This window comes from Daktulosphaira vitifoliae, unplaced genomic scaffold (genome assembly GCF_025091365.1).
Source record: "Daktulosphaira vitifoliae isolate Bord-2020 unplaced genomic scaffold, ASM2509136v1 Scaffold_2, whole genome shotgun sequence".
NCBI lineage: Eukaryota > Metazoa > Arthropoda > Insecta > Hemiptera > Phylloxeridae > Daktulosphaira > Daktulosphaira vitifoliae.
The window spans coordinates 21,295,074-21,312,499 of NW_026099573.1; the positions used below are offsets into that span (position 1 = coordinate 21,295,074).

General features: G+C 24.3%; 1 protein-coding gene across 2 annotated transcripts; it reads left to right on the forward strand.

Moving 5' to 3' along the window:
- The first annotated feature begins 286 nt into the window (after window positions 1–286).
- Window positions 287–6,069, forward strand: LOC126897811 (zinc finger and BTB domain-containing protein 14-like). Of its 2 annotated transcripts, none has more exons than XM_050671683.1 (9): window positions 287–923; window positions 1,826–2,091; window positions 2,621–2,770; window positions 2,838–3,050; window positions 3,187–3,270; window positions 3,378–3,480; window positions 3,555–3,774; window positions 3,835–4,214; window positions 5,925–6,069. In XM_050671683.1, the coding sequence occupies exons 2-9, from the start codon at window positions 1,921–1,923 to the stop codon at window positions 5,966–5,968; spliced, it is 1,365 nt and encodes a 454-aa protein (XP_050527640.1). In that variant the 5' UTR covers window positions 287–923; window positions 1,826–1,920; the 3' UTR covers window positions 5,969–6,069. The 2 variants fall into 2 exon arrangements, with proteins under 2 accessions (XP_050527640.1, XP_050527639.1); XM_050671682.1 differs by having other exon boundaries at window positions 290–923; window positions 3,187–3,309; window positions 5,925–6,068.
- Window positions 6,070–17,426: the final 11,357 nt, after the last annotated feature.

Here is a 17,426-nt window from a genome sequence, read left to right on the forward strand (position 1 = left end):
ACATACGAATTACAATAACATAAATTATAATAATCACTCAAAATTACACGCAACTTTTATATATCATCATTGAAAAATTAATCATAAAAAAATGCGGTAATTGGTTTAGTGTAAAATGGCTGCGGCACAATATGTTTGTTATCACTGATAAGTTATCTGTGACGTCGAACCGGCGACCGGATAGGATTTGACGCAAGATGGTAGTGGCAGCGTATCAGCTGGACTTGCAAACTTACCTATGTACTTTGACGCGCCGTAAACAATCACTTTAGATAGGTCCGCCTCGCCGCCGTTCTACCCGCAGCCGAAAACTCGCCTGCCGTCGAACGTCTAATTCAGTTTGTTTTCAGACGACGTTTCGAAAATTCGTTACTAATTACATTTTCTGAAACTGCCGTATCTATGTGACGGACTCGAAACGCGATGCGCTTCTATAGCCGAAACGCATAAAATAATAGTTATATTTTAAAAATAATATAATTGGATAAAAAACTACTGTACTCTGGCATTTTGCGTTTCATGGTTTAATGACCTTATCGATATCTATTTTTCATTTTATATATATTTTTTTTTTACATGATAACCGCCATACACAATTTGTTTTTTTGTTTTTATTAAACTACTGTGGTGTGTGCGAGTGTGCGTCGAATTTTGAGTCGCTATCGCTCTAATGTTCAGTACAAAAATACTCAAATTACAAGTTAATTTTATAAAAATAAACTTAACGTTATAATTAAACAGAGTATTTAGTACATATAAATTTATTATTACAATTTTTTCCTATGCTTGTGTTTATCTAAAAGAAAAAGGCCAATCTAATAACGCTTTCACAGACATTCGTATCAGTGCGTGCACACAAAATTTTATGTTCGCTTTTAATTAATTTAAACGAACTTCTATTAAATACGTTCCAGGAAAAGTGGGTAAGCCTAATATATTATATTTAGTTACAATAATTACATAAACAATAAGAATGTTTGAAAAGGTTCTATTTTCTGAAACTTAACAAATATTTAAGGTAATTTAAGTAAAAAAATCGTCCTAGACATAACATTTCGAAATAAACTTTTGATATTATTATTGTCTGTAATAATTATTAAAAATCAGTTTTATTTATTTAAAATCTTTTAATTAAAATTATAATATGTAGTAGGAGTAGTTAGTGCTTTAATTTATGAAAATATAAAACTGACATGTGGTATGTATATAATATTCTGAAATTTTCATATAGTGACATTAGACTTGTTATAGTTAGTGATATTTAACAAATTAAGTAAGGGAAAATTCTATGTACAATATAATATTTAAACAGATGTATTGACAAATCTAGTTAGTGAAAATTTCAAACTCTGTACATTCTACTTTTGGTTATTTTAAAGAAAAACAGATTATGTAAACTTATGTTATGATAACATAATTATTATTTTATTTTTGATGTATGTGTATTTATTACTTACAAAATGTTAATATTTGACTAATATTAAAAACTGATTTACATAGTTAACATATTATCTTAGTGTAAATAATTTTTCAATAAATTCTTTTTAGTGAGCCAAATTTTTCTTGTAGATAATACACATAAAAACAATAACTTAGTCAAACAATAAATCACCTTACATTATAGATGTAAATGTTGTTAGGTAACTGTAATTATTCTAGATTAACCTTGATAAATTCATTAAATTTATGAAGGATTATTTATAGGAAAAAATCATTATGTTAGTATTAGTCTTAATACTTTAAGGATGTGTGTAACTTAATTTATATGTGTATATATATGCAAGAATATAAAAAAATATTAATAGTAATTTCTTTCTGTTAATAGGTCTTAATTAACTAATTATTAAGTGCCAATTGTTATGAAAGTATTAAAATAAATAAAAAGAAAATAAGGCTGTTCTAGAAAATTTCAAAATATCAATGCGGCAAACCACAGAAGACACTATGAATACTTTAGCACCACAACAATATTGTTTGCGTTGGAAGTATCACCATTCAAATTTACAAGCTATGTTTTCACAACTTTTAGAAAGAGAAAGTTATTGTGATGTTACGTTAGCTTGTGAAGGAAAAACTTTAAGGGCACACAAGGTTATTTTGTATTTTTATTAAATTAGAATAGTTATAGTGTAAGGACCATGTTTATTGGCTTTGAATATTATAATATATTCAATATAAAATATTTGTCAAATTTCAATCAGTAATATAAAGTAAATTTACATGAAATATTATTAAAAATTATTTATATTTAAAATACTATTTAACTAAGCTTACATAATAAAGTGAAACACAAAAAGAAAGAAAAAAAAAATTTAATTTTTAAGAAGTATAATTTTAAATTGTAAATTGTTGACTCATAAATAATGTAAATAGACAAATAATGAATTTACAAATTTCAACAACCTTTTATTTATCAATAATATTCAGAAAGAAAAATAATATGTATGTTATTTATTTTGTTATATATTATATAAAACATTTCTTGTGAAGGGAGTCCTTAATTATTGATTAAATAAAACTCAACAGGCTAAAAAGTCTAAATAAATTAAATATTATGATTTTACTTTCTAGAAATCATTGATGTATTATTATCTAAGATATATTTGAATATTTTATACAGGTTATGCTTTCAGCATGTAGTACTTATTTTGATACAATATTATCACAACATGATGAAAATAAAGCAATAGTCATTTTGAAAGATGTGAAATTCTCTGATATTCAAGCTTTAGTTAGCTTTATGTACAAAGGAGAAATAAATATTGAAAATGTATGCATATTTTTATAAATTATGTTTTAGAATATTCTTTATGCTATTAATTTGTTAATTTTTTTAGACTGAGCTTTCTTCATTATTAAAAACTGCAGAAGAGTTAAAAATAAAAGGGTTAGCTGAAGTTTCTTGGAGATCAGACCAAGAACAGCCAAGTCATACATACACTACAACCACAACCCCTACAACTAATGAACCTAATATAAGTAAAAAAAGAAAATTAGAGGCTTTACATACCACTACTAATATAAAACAAGAATTTATAGAAAAATCTAAAGTAAGGAAATTTATTTTTAATTAGTTTCTAATAAACAAATGATATAATATATTATCATTAGGAATATTTATGTAATTAATATACAGTTATATATTATTATATAATAAAATGTGTGTACATTTTTTATATTAAAAAGGAAAGTATTGATGATATGGATGGAGCAGATGTTGACGATGGTTCTGAACCTGATCAATCAATTTGGGAACCAGAAATGCAGCAAGTAATTGATTCAGATAGTTTAGGCCATTCAAAAGCAATGGTGCATATTTAATGATTTTTATTTTTTGATATTTAGTATCTGTATTTATTTAATTTGTTTTTTTAAAGGGAATTTCAGAAAATGTAACTTCATACACATCTGAAGAAGAAAAAGGAAGTAGTGCTACTAATATAAGTCAAGGTTTTAGTGAACAGCCTTCCCATGTTCCAGGCAAGTTATTTTTGTATTATTGTGTTTCTTTATTTGTTCATTATTTATTAAAAGTTATGACAAATTTTATACAGACTTAAGTCAATTCTCTGATGTAATGAAAATGAATGACTATCTAGAATCAGGTGGTCGTCGCCCACAGTTTTGGGAGGAACCTTTTACAAAACGTTTAATGGAGTCAATAAAAAATAAAGAACTTGAAATGAAAGTAGCTGCAGAGCTTATGGGAGTATCATATGGTACTCTCTATGGTAGATACAGAGATGCTTATGGTTGCTTAAAACACCCTTATAGGTATTTGTAAATTATCTTCTAAAATAACTTGCTTATTTTTTAAAAATAACATAATTTTAGAGTCCGGGATTTTTGGTTAGAACAAGGCCCAGCTGATGTTTTAGCTAAGTTACAGCGAAAAGAACTTACCCTGTTCAGAGCCGCAGAAATTCTTAATGTCACTGTTACTACTTTGGCAAATTATTTGTCTACCATACGGCAAGGTGACAATCCACTGACAATGTCCACTGCCAATGTAAATCCTTCTGATAGGTCAACAATCAATGTTGAAGGCATGATGTCAGAAAGTGATAGAGAACAAGACTCAGATTATGATAATGATAATAAAGATGATGCTAATATTTTAAAAACTAGTAGTAGCTCTCAATCTCAACAAAATATACCAGATATATCTGTTGTTCATACTCCAGGTGTAATGTCAAAAGTTAACAACCTAAATGGTAACTAGCACTATAGGTTAAACAATTTTATTTGGCTAGACTCCCATATGACTCACTAAAATTTAACTTTGTGTCCTAAAGATAATAACGACTTGCCAATATTTAATAACTTTGGCCATTTTCTCTACTTTGTTTTGTTTTGTTTATTTTATTTGTTTTGTTTTTATTTATTTATATTTTTTACTACACTAAATATACCTGGTGTATTAATTTCAAATAGAAAGAATTATTGTTAGGAAATATTATGTTTTTAAAACTATTTTATTTCAAAAGTTGAAACGCTGTATATTGAACTATTTATTCATTATTGGTGCTAAATCCATTCTATATTACATGGCAATCTTCCATTTTTAGTTTAGTAGAATATTAAAATGTTCTATAGGAAAATCTCCTTGTTAATTTTATTTGTAAATATAAAATAAATAAACAACATTTTAACTTAATTTCGTTATTTGACTTATAATAGTGTTATAATTCGTATTATTTTAAACAAAATAGTCATTTATTCTCTGCACCATTTTTGTTTTGTTACTTCCATGTGATATCATATTGGGTGATAAGCCAAATTACGATTATAAAAAGCATTTAATATCATATAAAATTTGAAAAATTAAAGTTGAATTCTTTATATTGTATCTGAAATATAATGCCTTTAAAATTTAATAAATTATGCTTAATAACACTGTGTAGTAGTATTAATCATTTGTTGATTAAATATCTTGTGTTTTATAGCACTTTCATTAAAAACTACCAAATTGCTTTATATATTCTGTAAAAAATTTGAATTTGATAGACTTTTTTTGTTTTTCAATTTTCAAACTGAAAAATTTAAAGAAAATGAATATAATTAAAATAAGCAATAATTTTATAATTAATGTAAAAAAATTAATTTTCACTGTATATTCAATTTCTGAATTTCGTATTCAAGCAAAAAATGTAGTATACATATTTTTATGATTATCATTATGAATTAATATAAGTAAAAAAATCATGTTTCATTTTTTCATTCTATGTATTTTTAAATGTAGTATCAAAAATGTATGCACTCCAATGTAGTATAAGTTCATTTTTTTTATTAATTTATATAACAAATTCTGGTAAATTTATTAATGTGATAATATAAATACACACACACATATATAAATATATATGATTCTATTATAAGTTGAAATAAAGTATTTTGGTGTATAAATATATGTTGTAAAAAAATTGTATGTTGTTTAAATGTCAAATTTTAAAAATATTTTGAATGATGAGTAGTTCATCTAAAATATAAAATCAATTTAAATTTACAAATTTGCTATTATAAAGTATTTCAAGTGTAAGTTATTACTATTGTCTTGTGTTAACATAGTAAAATAAAAAATGTTGACCAGATATATTTATAAACTGTATATAATAGAATTTTATTAAGTAAGTAAATTTGGAAATGTTATTCAATATATATTTATTAGTCCTACCATATTAAGAATTAATTATTGTTAATATAAGTTTCAGAATTATTTTAAGTTTTCAAATATTAATAAAATTGACACTTAATAGACATAAATTACTGATAAAATATAATGTGCAATATCATTCATAGTCTTTTGAAAAATTTTTAAGTCTGATCACCAACCAATGTAATCATACAGTTATATATTATAGCTAAATTTAATAAAATCTTTTATTATAATTATTGTATATACAATGGATGAAATTTAATTTTAGGATTGTTATTAATTCAAAAACTGATAACAACACAATCGTTCTAATAATATTTATTTGTTATGGAAAAAATATCTTTATTGAAGACTTGAAAAACCGAAGACTAGTTGAAAATATTTTTTAGTTATTTATGTTTAAAATTTATTTATTTGATTTTATTTTAGTTATTGTATATAAAAATAATTTTATTTTTATTTTAATTAAATTTTACAATTTACATATAAGGTATAATTTAACAGTTATAGATTATGTTATACGTATTCATATCAGTTATACAAACATAAATTAAAATTAAAATCTTATAGATATAGATTAAATTTTTTTTTTTTTTGTTATTAATAAAGTAAGTGTAGAATTTTTTTTAATTTCATGTGTTCCTAGGATTTAATATTTTTCAATTATTATGAATTGAGTTTGTTCAATTAAAAATGATTTTTATATTTATACATTTTTTTATTTTTCATAAGATAAGTTAGATATATTCAAGAGTTCATATAGATTTATCAAAATTATTTCTGAGCTTTGTAGATAGGAGCTTAAATATCTTAGAGTAAAGTTATAATTATTCTTACTTAGGTATCAATTTGTCAACTACTTATTTTTTATAATTATTAAAACTATAACAACAAGTATTGTTATTTTTACTTTTCTTTTATTTAATATTTTTATTATCATTGTTATCAAAAATAGATATTATTAAATATCTATTTATAAAATCATTCAAAAACATACGTTTGATATAGATAACTATTATCTTTGGGTAAATGGCTTGTCATTAAAAAATTGTTTACATTAACTTAATTTAGTTTGTGCAATATATGTGTAACACATCAAAAGCACTTTTTTGATTTTGGTAATAAGGGTAAAGTGTTTTTCATGAAATATTCATTCCTTAAAAATTTTCGATACTTTATTATTTCGTTATATTTAATTAGGATATAGTAATACTATTGTGCGAATTTTAAAATTATTTATTTTCATAATTATAAAAGTGTATATTGTAACATTTAAGTATGTTTGAGGTCAAGTGACATTTTATGTTTCAAATTGAATGAATTTGAATTAAAAAATAATATTACTTTCTTTTTAAAGGTTTGAAATTGGAAAATATTTTATTTGATTTTAATTTATAAACTTGAATGTCAAAACTATTTAAAAAGTTTCAAGTTATCACAAAAAAAAAATAAAGTAATTTATTATGAAAAACATCTATTCTTTATTGAGTTGAAAGTCTGAGGTCATATGTCAAAATTGAGTTTTTTCTTGTTTTTTGACCCAATAAAAATATCCTAATGTACTTAAGAACCTTATACTCTTTCGGCATGTAATTATTTTAAAACTTAATCACATTAATTTATCTTTTATTTTTATCACGCTGAAAATATTTTACACTAAATTACTAATTGTTTTTCTCACTAATATTTAAATGCGATTGAATTGAAGTACATAAAAACAACTTGCTGGTATTGTTTTTTTATCAAATAAGTTATTAAACTATTAATTTTATCTATGTGAAGAAACACCATTTAAGATTTTTGTTTAATGTACCTCATACATATAAATTTAGAATTATAATAAATAAGCTGTAAATTACTTATGTTAATTAATTATTTAAAATAAAATATTTTATTTAATTAAAGGTGTGTACTTTATATTGTATAATAATTTTAATTATGAAATTATTAATCATTCTTTGTAATTTATAGTTATCAACCAAAGTTTTTTTAGTATAACGTCGCATTTAATTGTACAGTTCAAAATATTTGTGATACATAACTATATATTTATAAATACACATGTTTATGTTACAGGTTTGAATTAATTATAAAAATTGTTACGTACTCATTTTTTTGATAAGCATAGATGTTAATTTAGAGTCTTTAATGATACGGTATCAATTATTATGAAAAAGAAACCAAGTTAATAAATGATTCAGTTATATATAAATTTGATTAAAGACGGTATTTCATGTTTTAGCTTCGATGCGAAGCTGAGAAGGTATGAGTTTTACTATGATGAGTTTTTTTATTTTTAATTTTTTTTTGTCTGTTACCACTTTTTCTCAGATCTCGCCGAAACGATTTGTTTCAACGATACATCAAAAGATCACAAATCGTATCTAGTCAATGACATTACACCCAAAAATTGAAAAAATTTCCCTCGTTCCCCGTAAATGGGGGATATCTCCAAAAAAATTTAAAATTTAAAAATCGCTAATTTTCGACATTTTTTCAATTTTTTTTACTTAAAACTGCCATAACTTTTTCAAAAATTACCAAATCAGTATAATTTTTTTTTTATAGATGCATGATTTCTTTACTTATCAATTGGTATATTTTTTTATAAATCTGACCCTTTATGTGCCCACAGGGGATATTTAAAATTACAACTTTTTTACAAAAAATTATCTTTTGAAAGTGTTCCGGAAATACAGACGCTTTTATAGCTTATGTAACATACTTTATTATGAAAAAAAAATTTCGGACTTTATTTTGTCTTCATGGTGAAAAAGGCTACCGTCTGCTATTTTTGTGTTAATATTCTCGATTTTATATTTTACATTAATAATTTTAAAATGCTATAACTTTTTGAAAAATGCATGGATCAATACAATTTTTTTATGAGAAATAATATTTATATACTTCTTTTATTCGACATACTTTTTTTTAAATCGGAAATTCCCTTAATACAGGAATGGTTCAAAACTTAAAAATGCATATAGAAAGTAGAACTTTTTGAACTTAATTTTTGAAATATATATATATATATATATATTATAAATATATTTATTCATATATTACACTTATAAATCATTAAACTTGTATTCAGGATATAAAAAAGAAAATAGGAAATCAAATAGCTTTTGGAATAATCCAGTAATTTTTTTTAATTAAACACTATTTTCAGATTTTAATCGAAGCATTTTTTATGCTAGTGATTTTAATCACTATCAGATATCATTATACTTGATCCAACTATGCCACGTCTCCACTTTGCTTGGTTTTTTATTGTATAATACATTTTGGCACATTAAATTTTGGGAAATTAAACAATAAATAAACTTAAAAGCTATTATTTTTAAAACTCAATTAATAAATTAGTACTTATCGAAAAACCTTAAACAAAATTAATGAAAATAAAACTTTTAGGAAGTAATTAATTTAAATGTTGAAATAAGTTATTTCAGTATCCTAAATTCTTGTCTAAGGAATGATTCTGTATCAATTAAAAAATTATCAACTGTTAATTTGCCACCAGAATCCACCTATGATATTTAAGTTATGAGAACTATACCCTTCTTAATAAGTATAAATACACAATTGATATTTTACCACATATTATTATACATATGTGATACATTATTATTAGAGTACTACTATTTAAAACTTTTTCATTTATTAAAAATTCACGTTGGATGTGAGTAAATATATTAATTTATTTTATTAAATATAGTTGAATAACTATAAAATTAAAAACAGTATAACGTAAGTATACTATTCTCGATTAGTTCTGATAGTTTTACATTTTTTATTATTTAAATCGATTTTACTGATTAATACGCCAAAATAACCCAAGATTTTTCAATAAAAAGATGAAGAAAAAAAACTTCAATTTTAGGTATTTATAAATAATTAGAAAATTTCGCAATATTAAAAACTCAAAATTAGCCAACCATAAAAAAATGGCAAAACATTTTTTTTTAATTGCAATAACTTTATTAAAAACAGCTGGATTTTTGTAATTTGAATAGGATATACAAGAAACAATCTTTTTTTACTATGCTATTTATGAAATCTTAAATATAAGAAAAGTTTTAACGAGACATACGCATTCAAATTTTGTTTTTCATTTGAAAATGTTCTGAAACATTCGTTTTTTAAACTTAAATGAAATTAATGCTTAATAAATTTACTTTAAGTCTTAAAAAAAAATTTTTCTATGACTGTTCTACTATGAGTTATTTGACATCTAAATGAAAATTTGTAAGATTCCCTTTAAAATGTTTGAATATTTTCTTTAAGTTTTACTTTATAAATAATCATTTCAATTATTTTATAATAGTAATATTAATAAAAAAAATATTTCAAAACACCTGCAATCCTATTATTAATTATTATTATTATAATCTTATTCAAAACTAATAAAATAAAAAGTTGCTTTTTGTCGCTTAAAGATGTCTATGATCTTTGATTGTTAGAAACAATATAAAATAGTTAAATTTCACCCCCCCCCCTAGTGTTATCATTAAAATCCTCTAATAAATTTAAGCCTCTTTTGGGAGAAATATTAGAATTTTACTTGATCAAGGATTAATTTTACATCCTAATCAGCACTGGAGTTAATCTATTAGAAGGATGGATGTGTAATCTTTTTTTTTATTTTTAACTCTTAAATTTAAAAAAAAATCTTCATAATTAAATTACAGATAACCTAATTTTATATTATGAGGAAATTTTAAAATCAATAACAACAATTTTATTAATGAAAGATTAAACTTCATAAGAATTTATAATTTTGTAAGTCATAAGTTGGTAACTGTTATAGAACTATTGTTATTACGTATATACGCTTTGTAATTTTCATTCAAAATTTGTAATGAAAATTATATAAAAACCTTTATAAGTAGTTGGGGACCCAGAAATTATTATTATTTCTGTAAAATGGAATGTACAGTATATTACAATTTCTGTAACAATAGGGTTCTCGGGATCACCATTATGCAGGAAGTGTGGAGTAGAAGAGGAAGACTCATTTAACATAATCTGCGAATGTGAATCCTTATCCTAAAATCAAATTAATTAATTAAACCTTTTCCGAAAAAGAAGAAATCAAAACCTAAGACCCAGAGAGATACTTAACTTCGCCAGAAAGACAGAAATACAGGAGATAACTTGACCCTTTATACAATGATTGTATAATTGGTATAATGTAATAACTCTTCGGTGATTACACTTAAGCGTGTAAACTGAATCAAGAAAATTCGGTATGAGGTGTGCAAAATGGACCAACAGGACTGAATACATAGGTATTATGTTCACCTTACTAATAACTAAAACTAAAATTGAATAAGTTTATACAACAATTTTAAAAACTTGAATTTTTTTTTTATTAGTTATACAGAGTATTCAAAAATAAAAAAAAATTTAATTATTACAAACAATAAGAACAACAGAAACCCGTTTCCTTATTTACTGAACACTATATATAATACCAAACATATGTATTATTTTTTGAAAAAAAAAATGTATTCCTAAATATTAATTCTTTTTCACTCGTTATAATTAAATTTTATGATATTGAATTGAAAAATTATTTGCATAAATAATGATAAGCGTTGATTAATCTATTTAACTTATACAAATAATAATTGCTAATTTAATCTGGAAGTATAAACTGCCGGTAAGCTTAACTGGGACTAAATAATAATTTTAACTAAACGATGACGTTAACTGCGAGGTTAAGTCATACTGACAATTAAATGCAATTGAAACCAGTTAGATCAATAAATTTTGTCATTATTTTGTTATTTACAGTAAAAACTTTTTCAATACTAACTGGACTCTTACTTTATCTCTAGGGTAAGAGTAAGCTTTATTTTTCATTTTATTTCAATTCATTTATTATTAAATGAAGTTCATATATCTCTATTATTACTAAACTTTTATTTTTTAATAGTTTGTTTAACTTCTCCTTTTTCCTCGCCTTAATGCTAACTACTTGGGATCGTTTACTCTTATCCTAAACTTCCACTTGACACAATCTCTCACATCATCTACGCACACAGCCGTTCTTATATCGCATTCAATTATATCCCTCCATTTCTATTTTCGTCTTCAACATTCATTTCTATAACTGTTCTTACAGCGATAAAAGAATTTTAATGAGACTGAAAGGTAAATTCTATAACACTGTATTGAGACCAGCTATGATGTATGGTTCAGAGTGTTGGGTGTTTTACAAGAAAGTAAAGCAGAAAATGAGTATAGCAGAGATGAGACTGCTTAGATGGATGAGTGGAGTGACTAAAGAAGATAGCATAAGGAACGAACATATAAAAGGGAGTATAGGTGTATCGTCAATCGTAGATAAGATGAGAGAAAATAGACTTAGATGATTTGGTCATGTTATGAAGAGAGAGGAATCGGTAGCTGTAAGAACAGTTATAGAAATTAATGTTGAAGGAAGAAGTAGAGGAAGAACAAAAAAGGAATGGAGGGATGTAATTGAATTCGATATGAGAACGGCTGATGGGAGCGTAGATGATGTGGGAGATTGTATCAAGTGGAAGTTTAGGATAAGAGTGGCCGACCCCAAAAAGTGGGATAAAGGCAAAGAAAAAGAAGGAGAAGACTGTTATGCAATGTAATATTGCATTATTGTCTTCGGTCCGTAATTAAATTTGTTATTATCGCAGTTTCACCTATCTGCAAAAAAGTTACACAACTCAAAAAATAAATGTTACATGTTATGTTAAATGTTAAATGTAAAAGAATCAAAATAAAAAGTTAAGTACAGTAGGTATTCAGAGTTGTTAAGTCGAGACATTTTTTTATATTAGTATTGATTGATATTTGATTTGATATTTATATAACACTTGTGACATCAATCGTCACTATCGTAAACGCTTCGATGTGTATATGAAACAAATTAAAAAAAAAGTTATCATATTTATCAAAATTAGAATTATAGAAAAGGTGTTTTTTGGAACATTATCAATACTTGAAGAAAAAAATGTTGATATGATTTTTAATCCCTCATGGGAATTAAAATAGGTTAGGTATATAATTTATATTTTATTTAATAATATTGACTGTTATATAACAATGATCTACTAAGTAATAAGCGTTATCAAATACTTATTTATATTTGACAGGAGAATAAAATTATTCAGATAACAAATCCAATAGCTATGAATGTACAACAAAACATACCATAAATACGAGTTAAATTTAAATAAATAAATATTCAACTGTCGAAATTATACAAAATTAAAATTATAATTAAATGCGACCAAAGTATACAAAAATATCGGAACTTAATTATTTGAATAATGGAACAAATGTCGAAACCCAACTGTACATTAATAAACAATTATAAATATAACACGGGATACATGCTCAAAAGATATTGATGTTTTTATGAAATTTAATCCAGTAGAAAGCAAAATCGTATAAGCCAGTGACACATGGAATAAAATAAATTTCTATTTCAGATATGTCATTGTCTGAAATATATCATATCTTTTAGTCCATTCAGTAAAAAAAAAAATTTCAAATTAAAACAGATATGTATTAAATTATAGAGTGTCAGCCCAACATTTTACGGCTGAAAAAGGGGACACAATATACAGTGTTCAGTAAGTAAAGAAACAGGTCAATTGTTACAAACAATGAGAACAATAGAAACCCGTTTCCTGACTTATTGAACACTCTGTATACACTATATGGTAAATTAGTGGAATGAAGGGAAGAAATAAAATTTCACTAGAACTGGCAACTAAATAAAGAAACAAAATATAGTTACCAATAACCTTTGTTTAATAACTATATTTTCTTTGTATTACTAAAGACTTCAGACGCTTCAATTTATAATTTAATTTTTTTATTATTAACATAGAGTTTATTAAAAATAAACACTAAAATCATCAACAACTACTTTTAGAAGTCGGTCGACTATTTAACTGGAGAACATAGATCGACGCCATTAACGTGACATAAAACATCATTCAAATTTTCAAGGCTTACATTATATTATAAATTTAATGATTATCGTGACCTATTTTGTATAAAATGTATAAATACTTCTTAAAGGAAAAGATATTGAATTTAATAATAAAAAACCTTATATTAAATATGCATCTTTAATTTTTGTTTATTAAGAAATCTATAAAAATGAATTTTTTTAAAACGATAGTATAACAATACGGCAAGTTATTTTATAAAATTTATTACAATTCCTTTAAAGTGACAAAAAAAGTTATTTTTAAACATACAATAATGAATCGTTAACTTTAAATGGTCTTATACAATATGTTAATTATTTAAATACATTTATATATTAACAGTCGCAATAGGTTATTTCTTAGAAGGCCAAGTTTTGTGAGATCATCTTAACACGCAATATAAGAAATGATCTAAAAATTCTCATACGTTTATTTTACACGCAAGTAGTGAAATTTTAACATAAAGTGTCGAAAATTTGTACACAAATATACAATTTTTTACACTATTTATCAAAATTGTTCCTTACATTGTATATAAAAATTCGGACAATTTTTCTGAGAATGTAATATGTGGACTCATAATAGTGTCCTAAATTATAACATCAAAAAAATGGTATAAAATTCTTAATTTTAGATTAATTTATTTGTTAAACAATGGTGTTTATATTGTCATTGAAATTTATTCTTCGATCACGATTTAGTGTTTATTTTTAAAATACTTTTACTAATTTATAGAAACATTTTTTTTGTAAAGCACAAGAATTGGTAAACCAGTGGTTGATTCAAGTAATATTAATTATTTAGCGTCATTCTCTACACAAAATACAGTTTTGGAAGAACAAAGAAATATTTAGCAATTATCGACAACCGAGAAAGTTCTTTGATAAAAACAATATATAAATAGTTAAAAAAATTAAAACCCTTATTATTTTTCATCACTTTTCAAACTGTACAATGTTGAATGAAAAATATGATCATAGAAAAATGTCCGTATTTTCGCAAACATGTATTAGAAGTTTTTAAAGAATACAATGCAAAGAAAAATTTATAAAAATTTATGATATGTGTTTAAATTACACTAATGTGTGTAAAATTAACGTATTATTAATAATATCATTCTAGCGTATGAGAATTCTTGAATCATTTCTTATAGTTTATATAAAATAGGCCATTACATTATTCTAACTATGCCCTTGGACATTCTTGGCGCCCTTAAATCATAGCCTAAATTTAAGCCCATATTCAGAATGGATGCTTTTGGGTCATTCCATGCCAAATCATCCAGAAGTGGTTGCACGACCAACTCATATTTCTCTGAAATTTTCAGGGTTTATTCATTATGCTATATTTAGATTAAAACAATTTTTTTTTTTTTATGATCTTCCCATTTTTATGGCTATTTTAATGTAAAAAAAATAACCCAGCACAGTGGAGTGGCGGCACAGTGGGGTCGTGGCATAGTTGGGTCCAGTATAGATGATATCTGACAATGATTAAAATCACTATCATAAAAAACGCTTCAATGCAAATCTGTAGATAGCGTTTAATTAAAAAAAAAAAAATTGTTAAAATAGCATATTTTTTAATACGGTAGCCATTTGCGCATAGAAGATAGGTCGTCGGGACAAATTTTTTTTTTTCATTTTATAGTACATAAAATAAGCTTTAATTTTATATATGTTTAAAGGACGCAGTATTTCTGGACCACTTTTAAAAGTTAAGATGAAAAAGTTCTATTTTTATACAATATTTCAAGTTTTGAACGCCCCCTATATAAGGGGAAATTGTCCAATTTTAATAAAAAGTATGTCAAATGAAAGATGTACTTATAATGTATTTAGAAAAAAAAATTTGTGCTGATACATACATTTTTCGAAAAGTTATAGCATTTTTAAGTTGAAAATTTAAAATCGATAATTTTAACACAAAAATAGTGTTTTTTGAACTACGGCAGCCGTTTAAATGTAGAAGATAAAGTGTCGGGACAAATTTTTTTTTTTNNNTTTTTTTAACTACGGCAGCCGTTTAAATGTAGAAGAAAAAGTGTCGGGACAAATTTTTTTTTTTTATTTTATAGAACATAAAATAAGCTTTAATTTGATATATGTTTGAAGGACGCAGTGTTTCCGGAACATTTTCAAAAATTAAGTTGAAAAAGTTAATTTTTGTAAAAAAGTTGCTATTTTAAATTCCTCCCAATTAGCAGGTTAAGTGATAGATTTTCAAAAAAATGAAAGGTAAATATCTAAGGTTTTAGTATAAAAAAAAATTATGTTGATTTGTTGATTTTTGAAAAAGTTATGGAAGTGTTAAGAAAAAAAATTGAAAAATTTTCGAAAATTAGCGATTTTTAAATTTGTAATTTTTTAGGATATTTCCCCCATTTGCGGGGAACGAGGGAATTTTTTTCAATTTTTAAGGGTAATGTCTTCAACTAGATACGATTTGTGATCTTTTTATGTATTTTTGAAAGAAATCGGTCCAGTGAGAGCTGAGAAAAAGTGGCAACAGACATAAAAAAAAAACACATCATAGTAAAATTAATACCTTCTCCGCTTCGCATCGAAGCTAAAAAGTTAAAAATAGCTAGATCGTTAAAAAACACATAGATTTTATAATTTTATATATACATCGACAATTAAATATATTGTCTATTTATAATAAATAACATAAGGAATAATTGCGGCTTGTTTATTAACCCAGTGGAAGCTTTGAATTTCATCCTGTACTACAAAATTATAATTTCGCTTGATAAATGTAATCTGCAACAAGTTGGTTATTACCAAATATTAACGCCATTTTAATTTTAATTTAAAAATTAAAGGCATAAAATATCCACCTCAGAAGGTGCAGAATGCAGGATGGCATTAATTTGCTTTGTATTATGGCAAAATAGGCCAGCGATGGAGTTGGTTGAACAGCAAAAAGAAAAGTAACAAAATGTATCAAAATTAATTAATTAAAATTTAATTTATCCACAGATTTTTATTAATTAATAACAATACCATAAGAAGTCTTAAGATATCATTAACTGACATTATGAAGACACAATATTCTAACTACTAAAAAAACCATGTTTATAAATATTTTACAATATTATCATAATAATTTAATTTATTTATTTTTTATATTTGAACTAAAATAATGAATTGAATATTTATAACGTTTCTAATAATTATATTGAATTATAATATATTACATTTGCAATGATATACAAAATAAATTACAAAAATGTGGTTTGAAAACAACAAAAAATTATCATTAAATTATTTGATTTTTACTGATTTTCTAATGCTAAATTTTACATGTTACACATTTTTCTAAAACTTCAAATTTTTATGGTGTATAAAACAGATATATATCTACAAAACTAAAAAAATTTGGAAATTAGGTTACCCAACAGAGATATTGCACTTAGAATACACGTATTTTTATAAAATTTCTAACTTTGTAGGCCTCTAAATCCCAAGATAATTGTTTTAAATATTTGAAATTTAGTTGAAACATAGATTATACACTATACAATACCACATGTAAAAATCACAATAAAATAATAACTTCTAAATGGTTTTAAGTGAGCTGAAAAACGCCAATTTTCACAAAAAAAAAGCGCCATTTTTTGAAAGTCATTAAAGTTTAGTATTTCACATAATTTTTTTTTTTTTTTTAATGTAAACTTTAAGTTATAATAGGGTTAAATCTAAAATTTTAATTCGATTGAGTTGAAATTGAATAATCTGTGTGTTTTTTAACGATCTAGCTATTTTTAACTTTTTTTACAT

Bases quoted from the DNA above. Each gene is read 5' to 3' on its own strand.
- LOC126897811 (XM_050671682.1), top strand. From the start codon at position 1,921: ATGCGGCAAACCACAGAAGACACTATGAATACTTTAGCACCACAACAA. The intron at 2,092-2,620 runs GTTATTTTGTAT...TATTTTATACAG, and splicing joins AAACTTTAAGGGCACACAAG to GTTATGCTTTCAGCATGTAG. The intron at 3,051-3,186 runs GTAAGGAAATTT...TATATTAAAAAG, and splicing joins AATTTATAGAAAAATCTAAA to GAAAGTATTGATGATATGGA.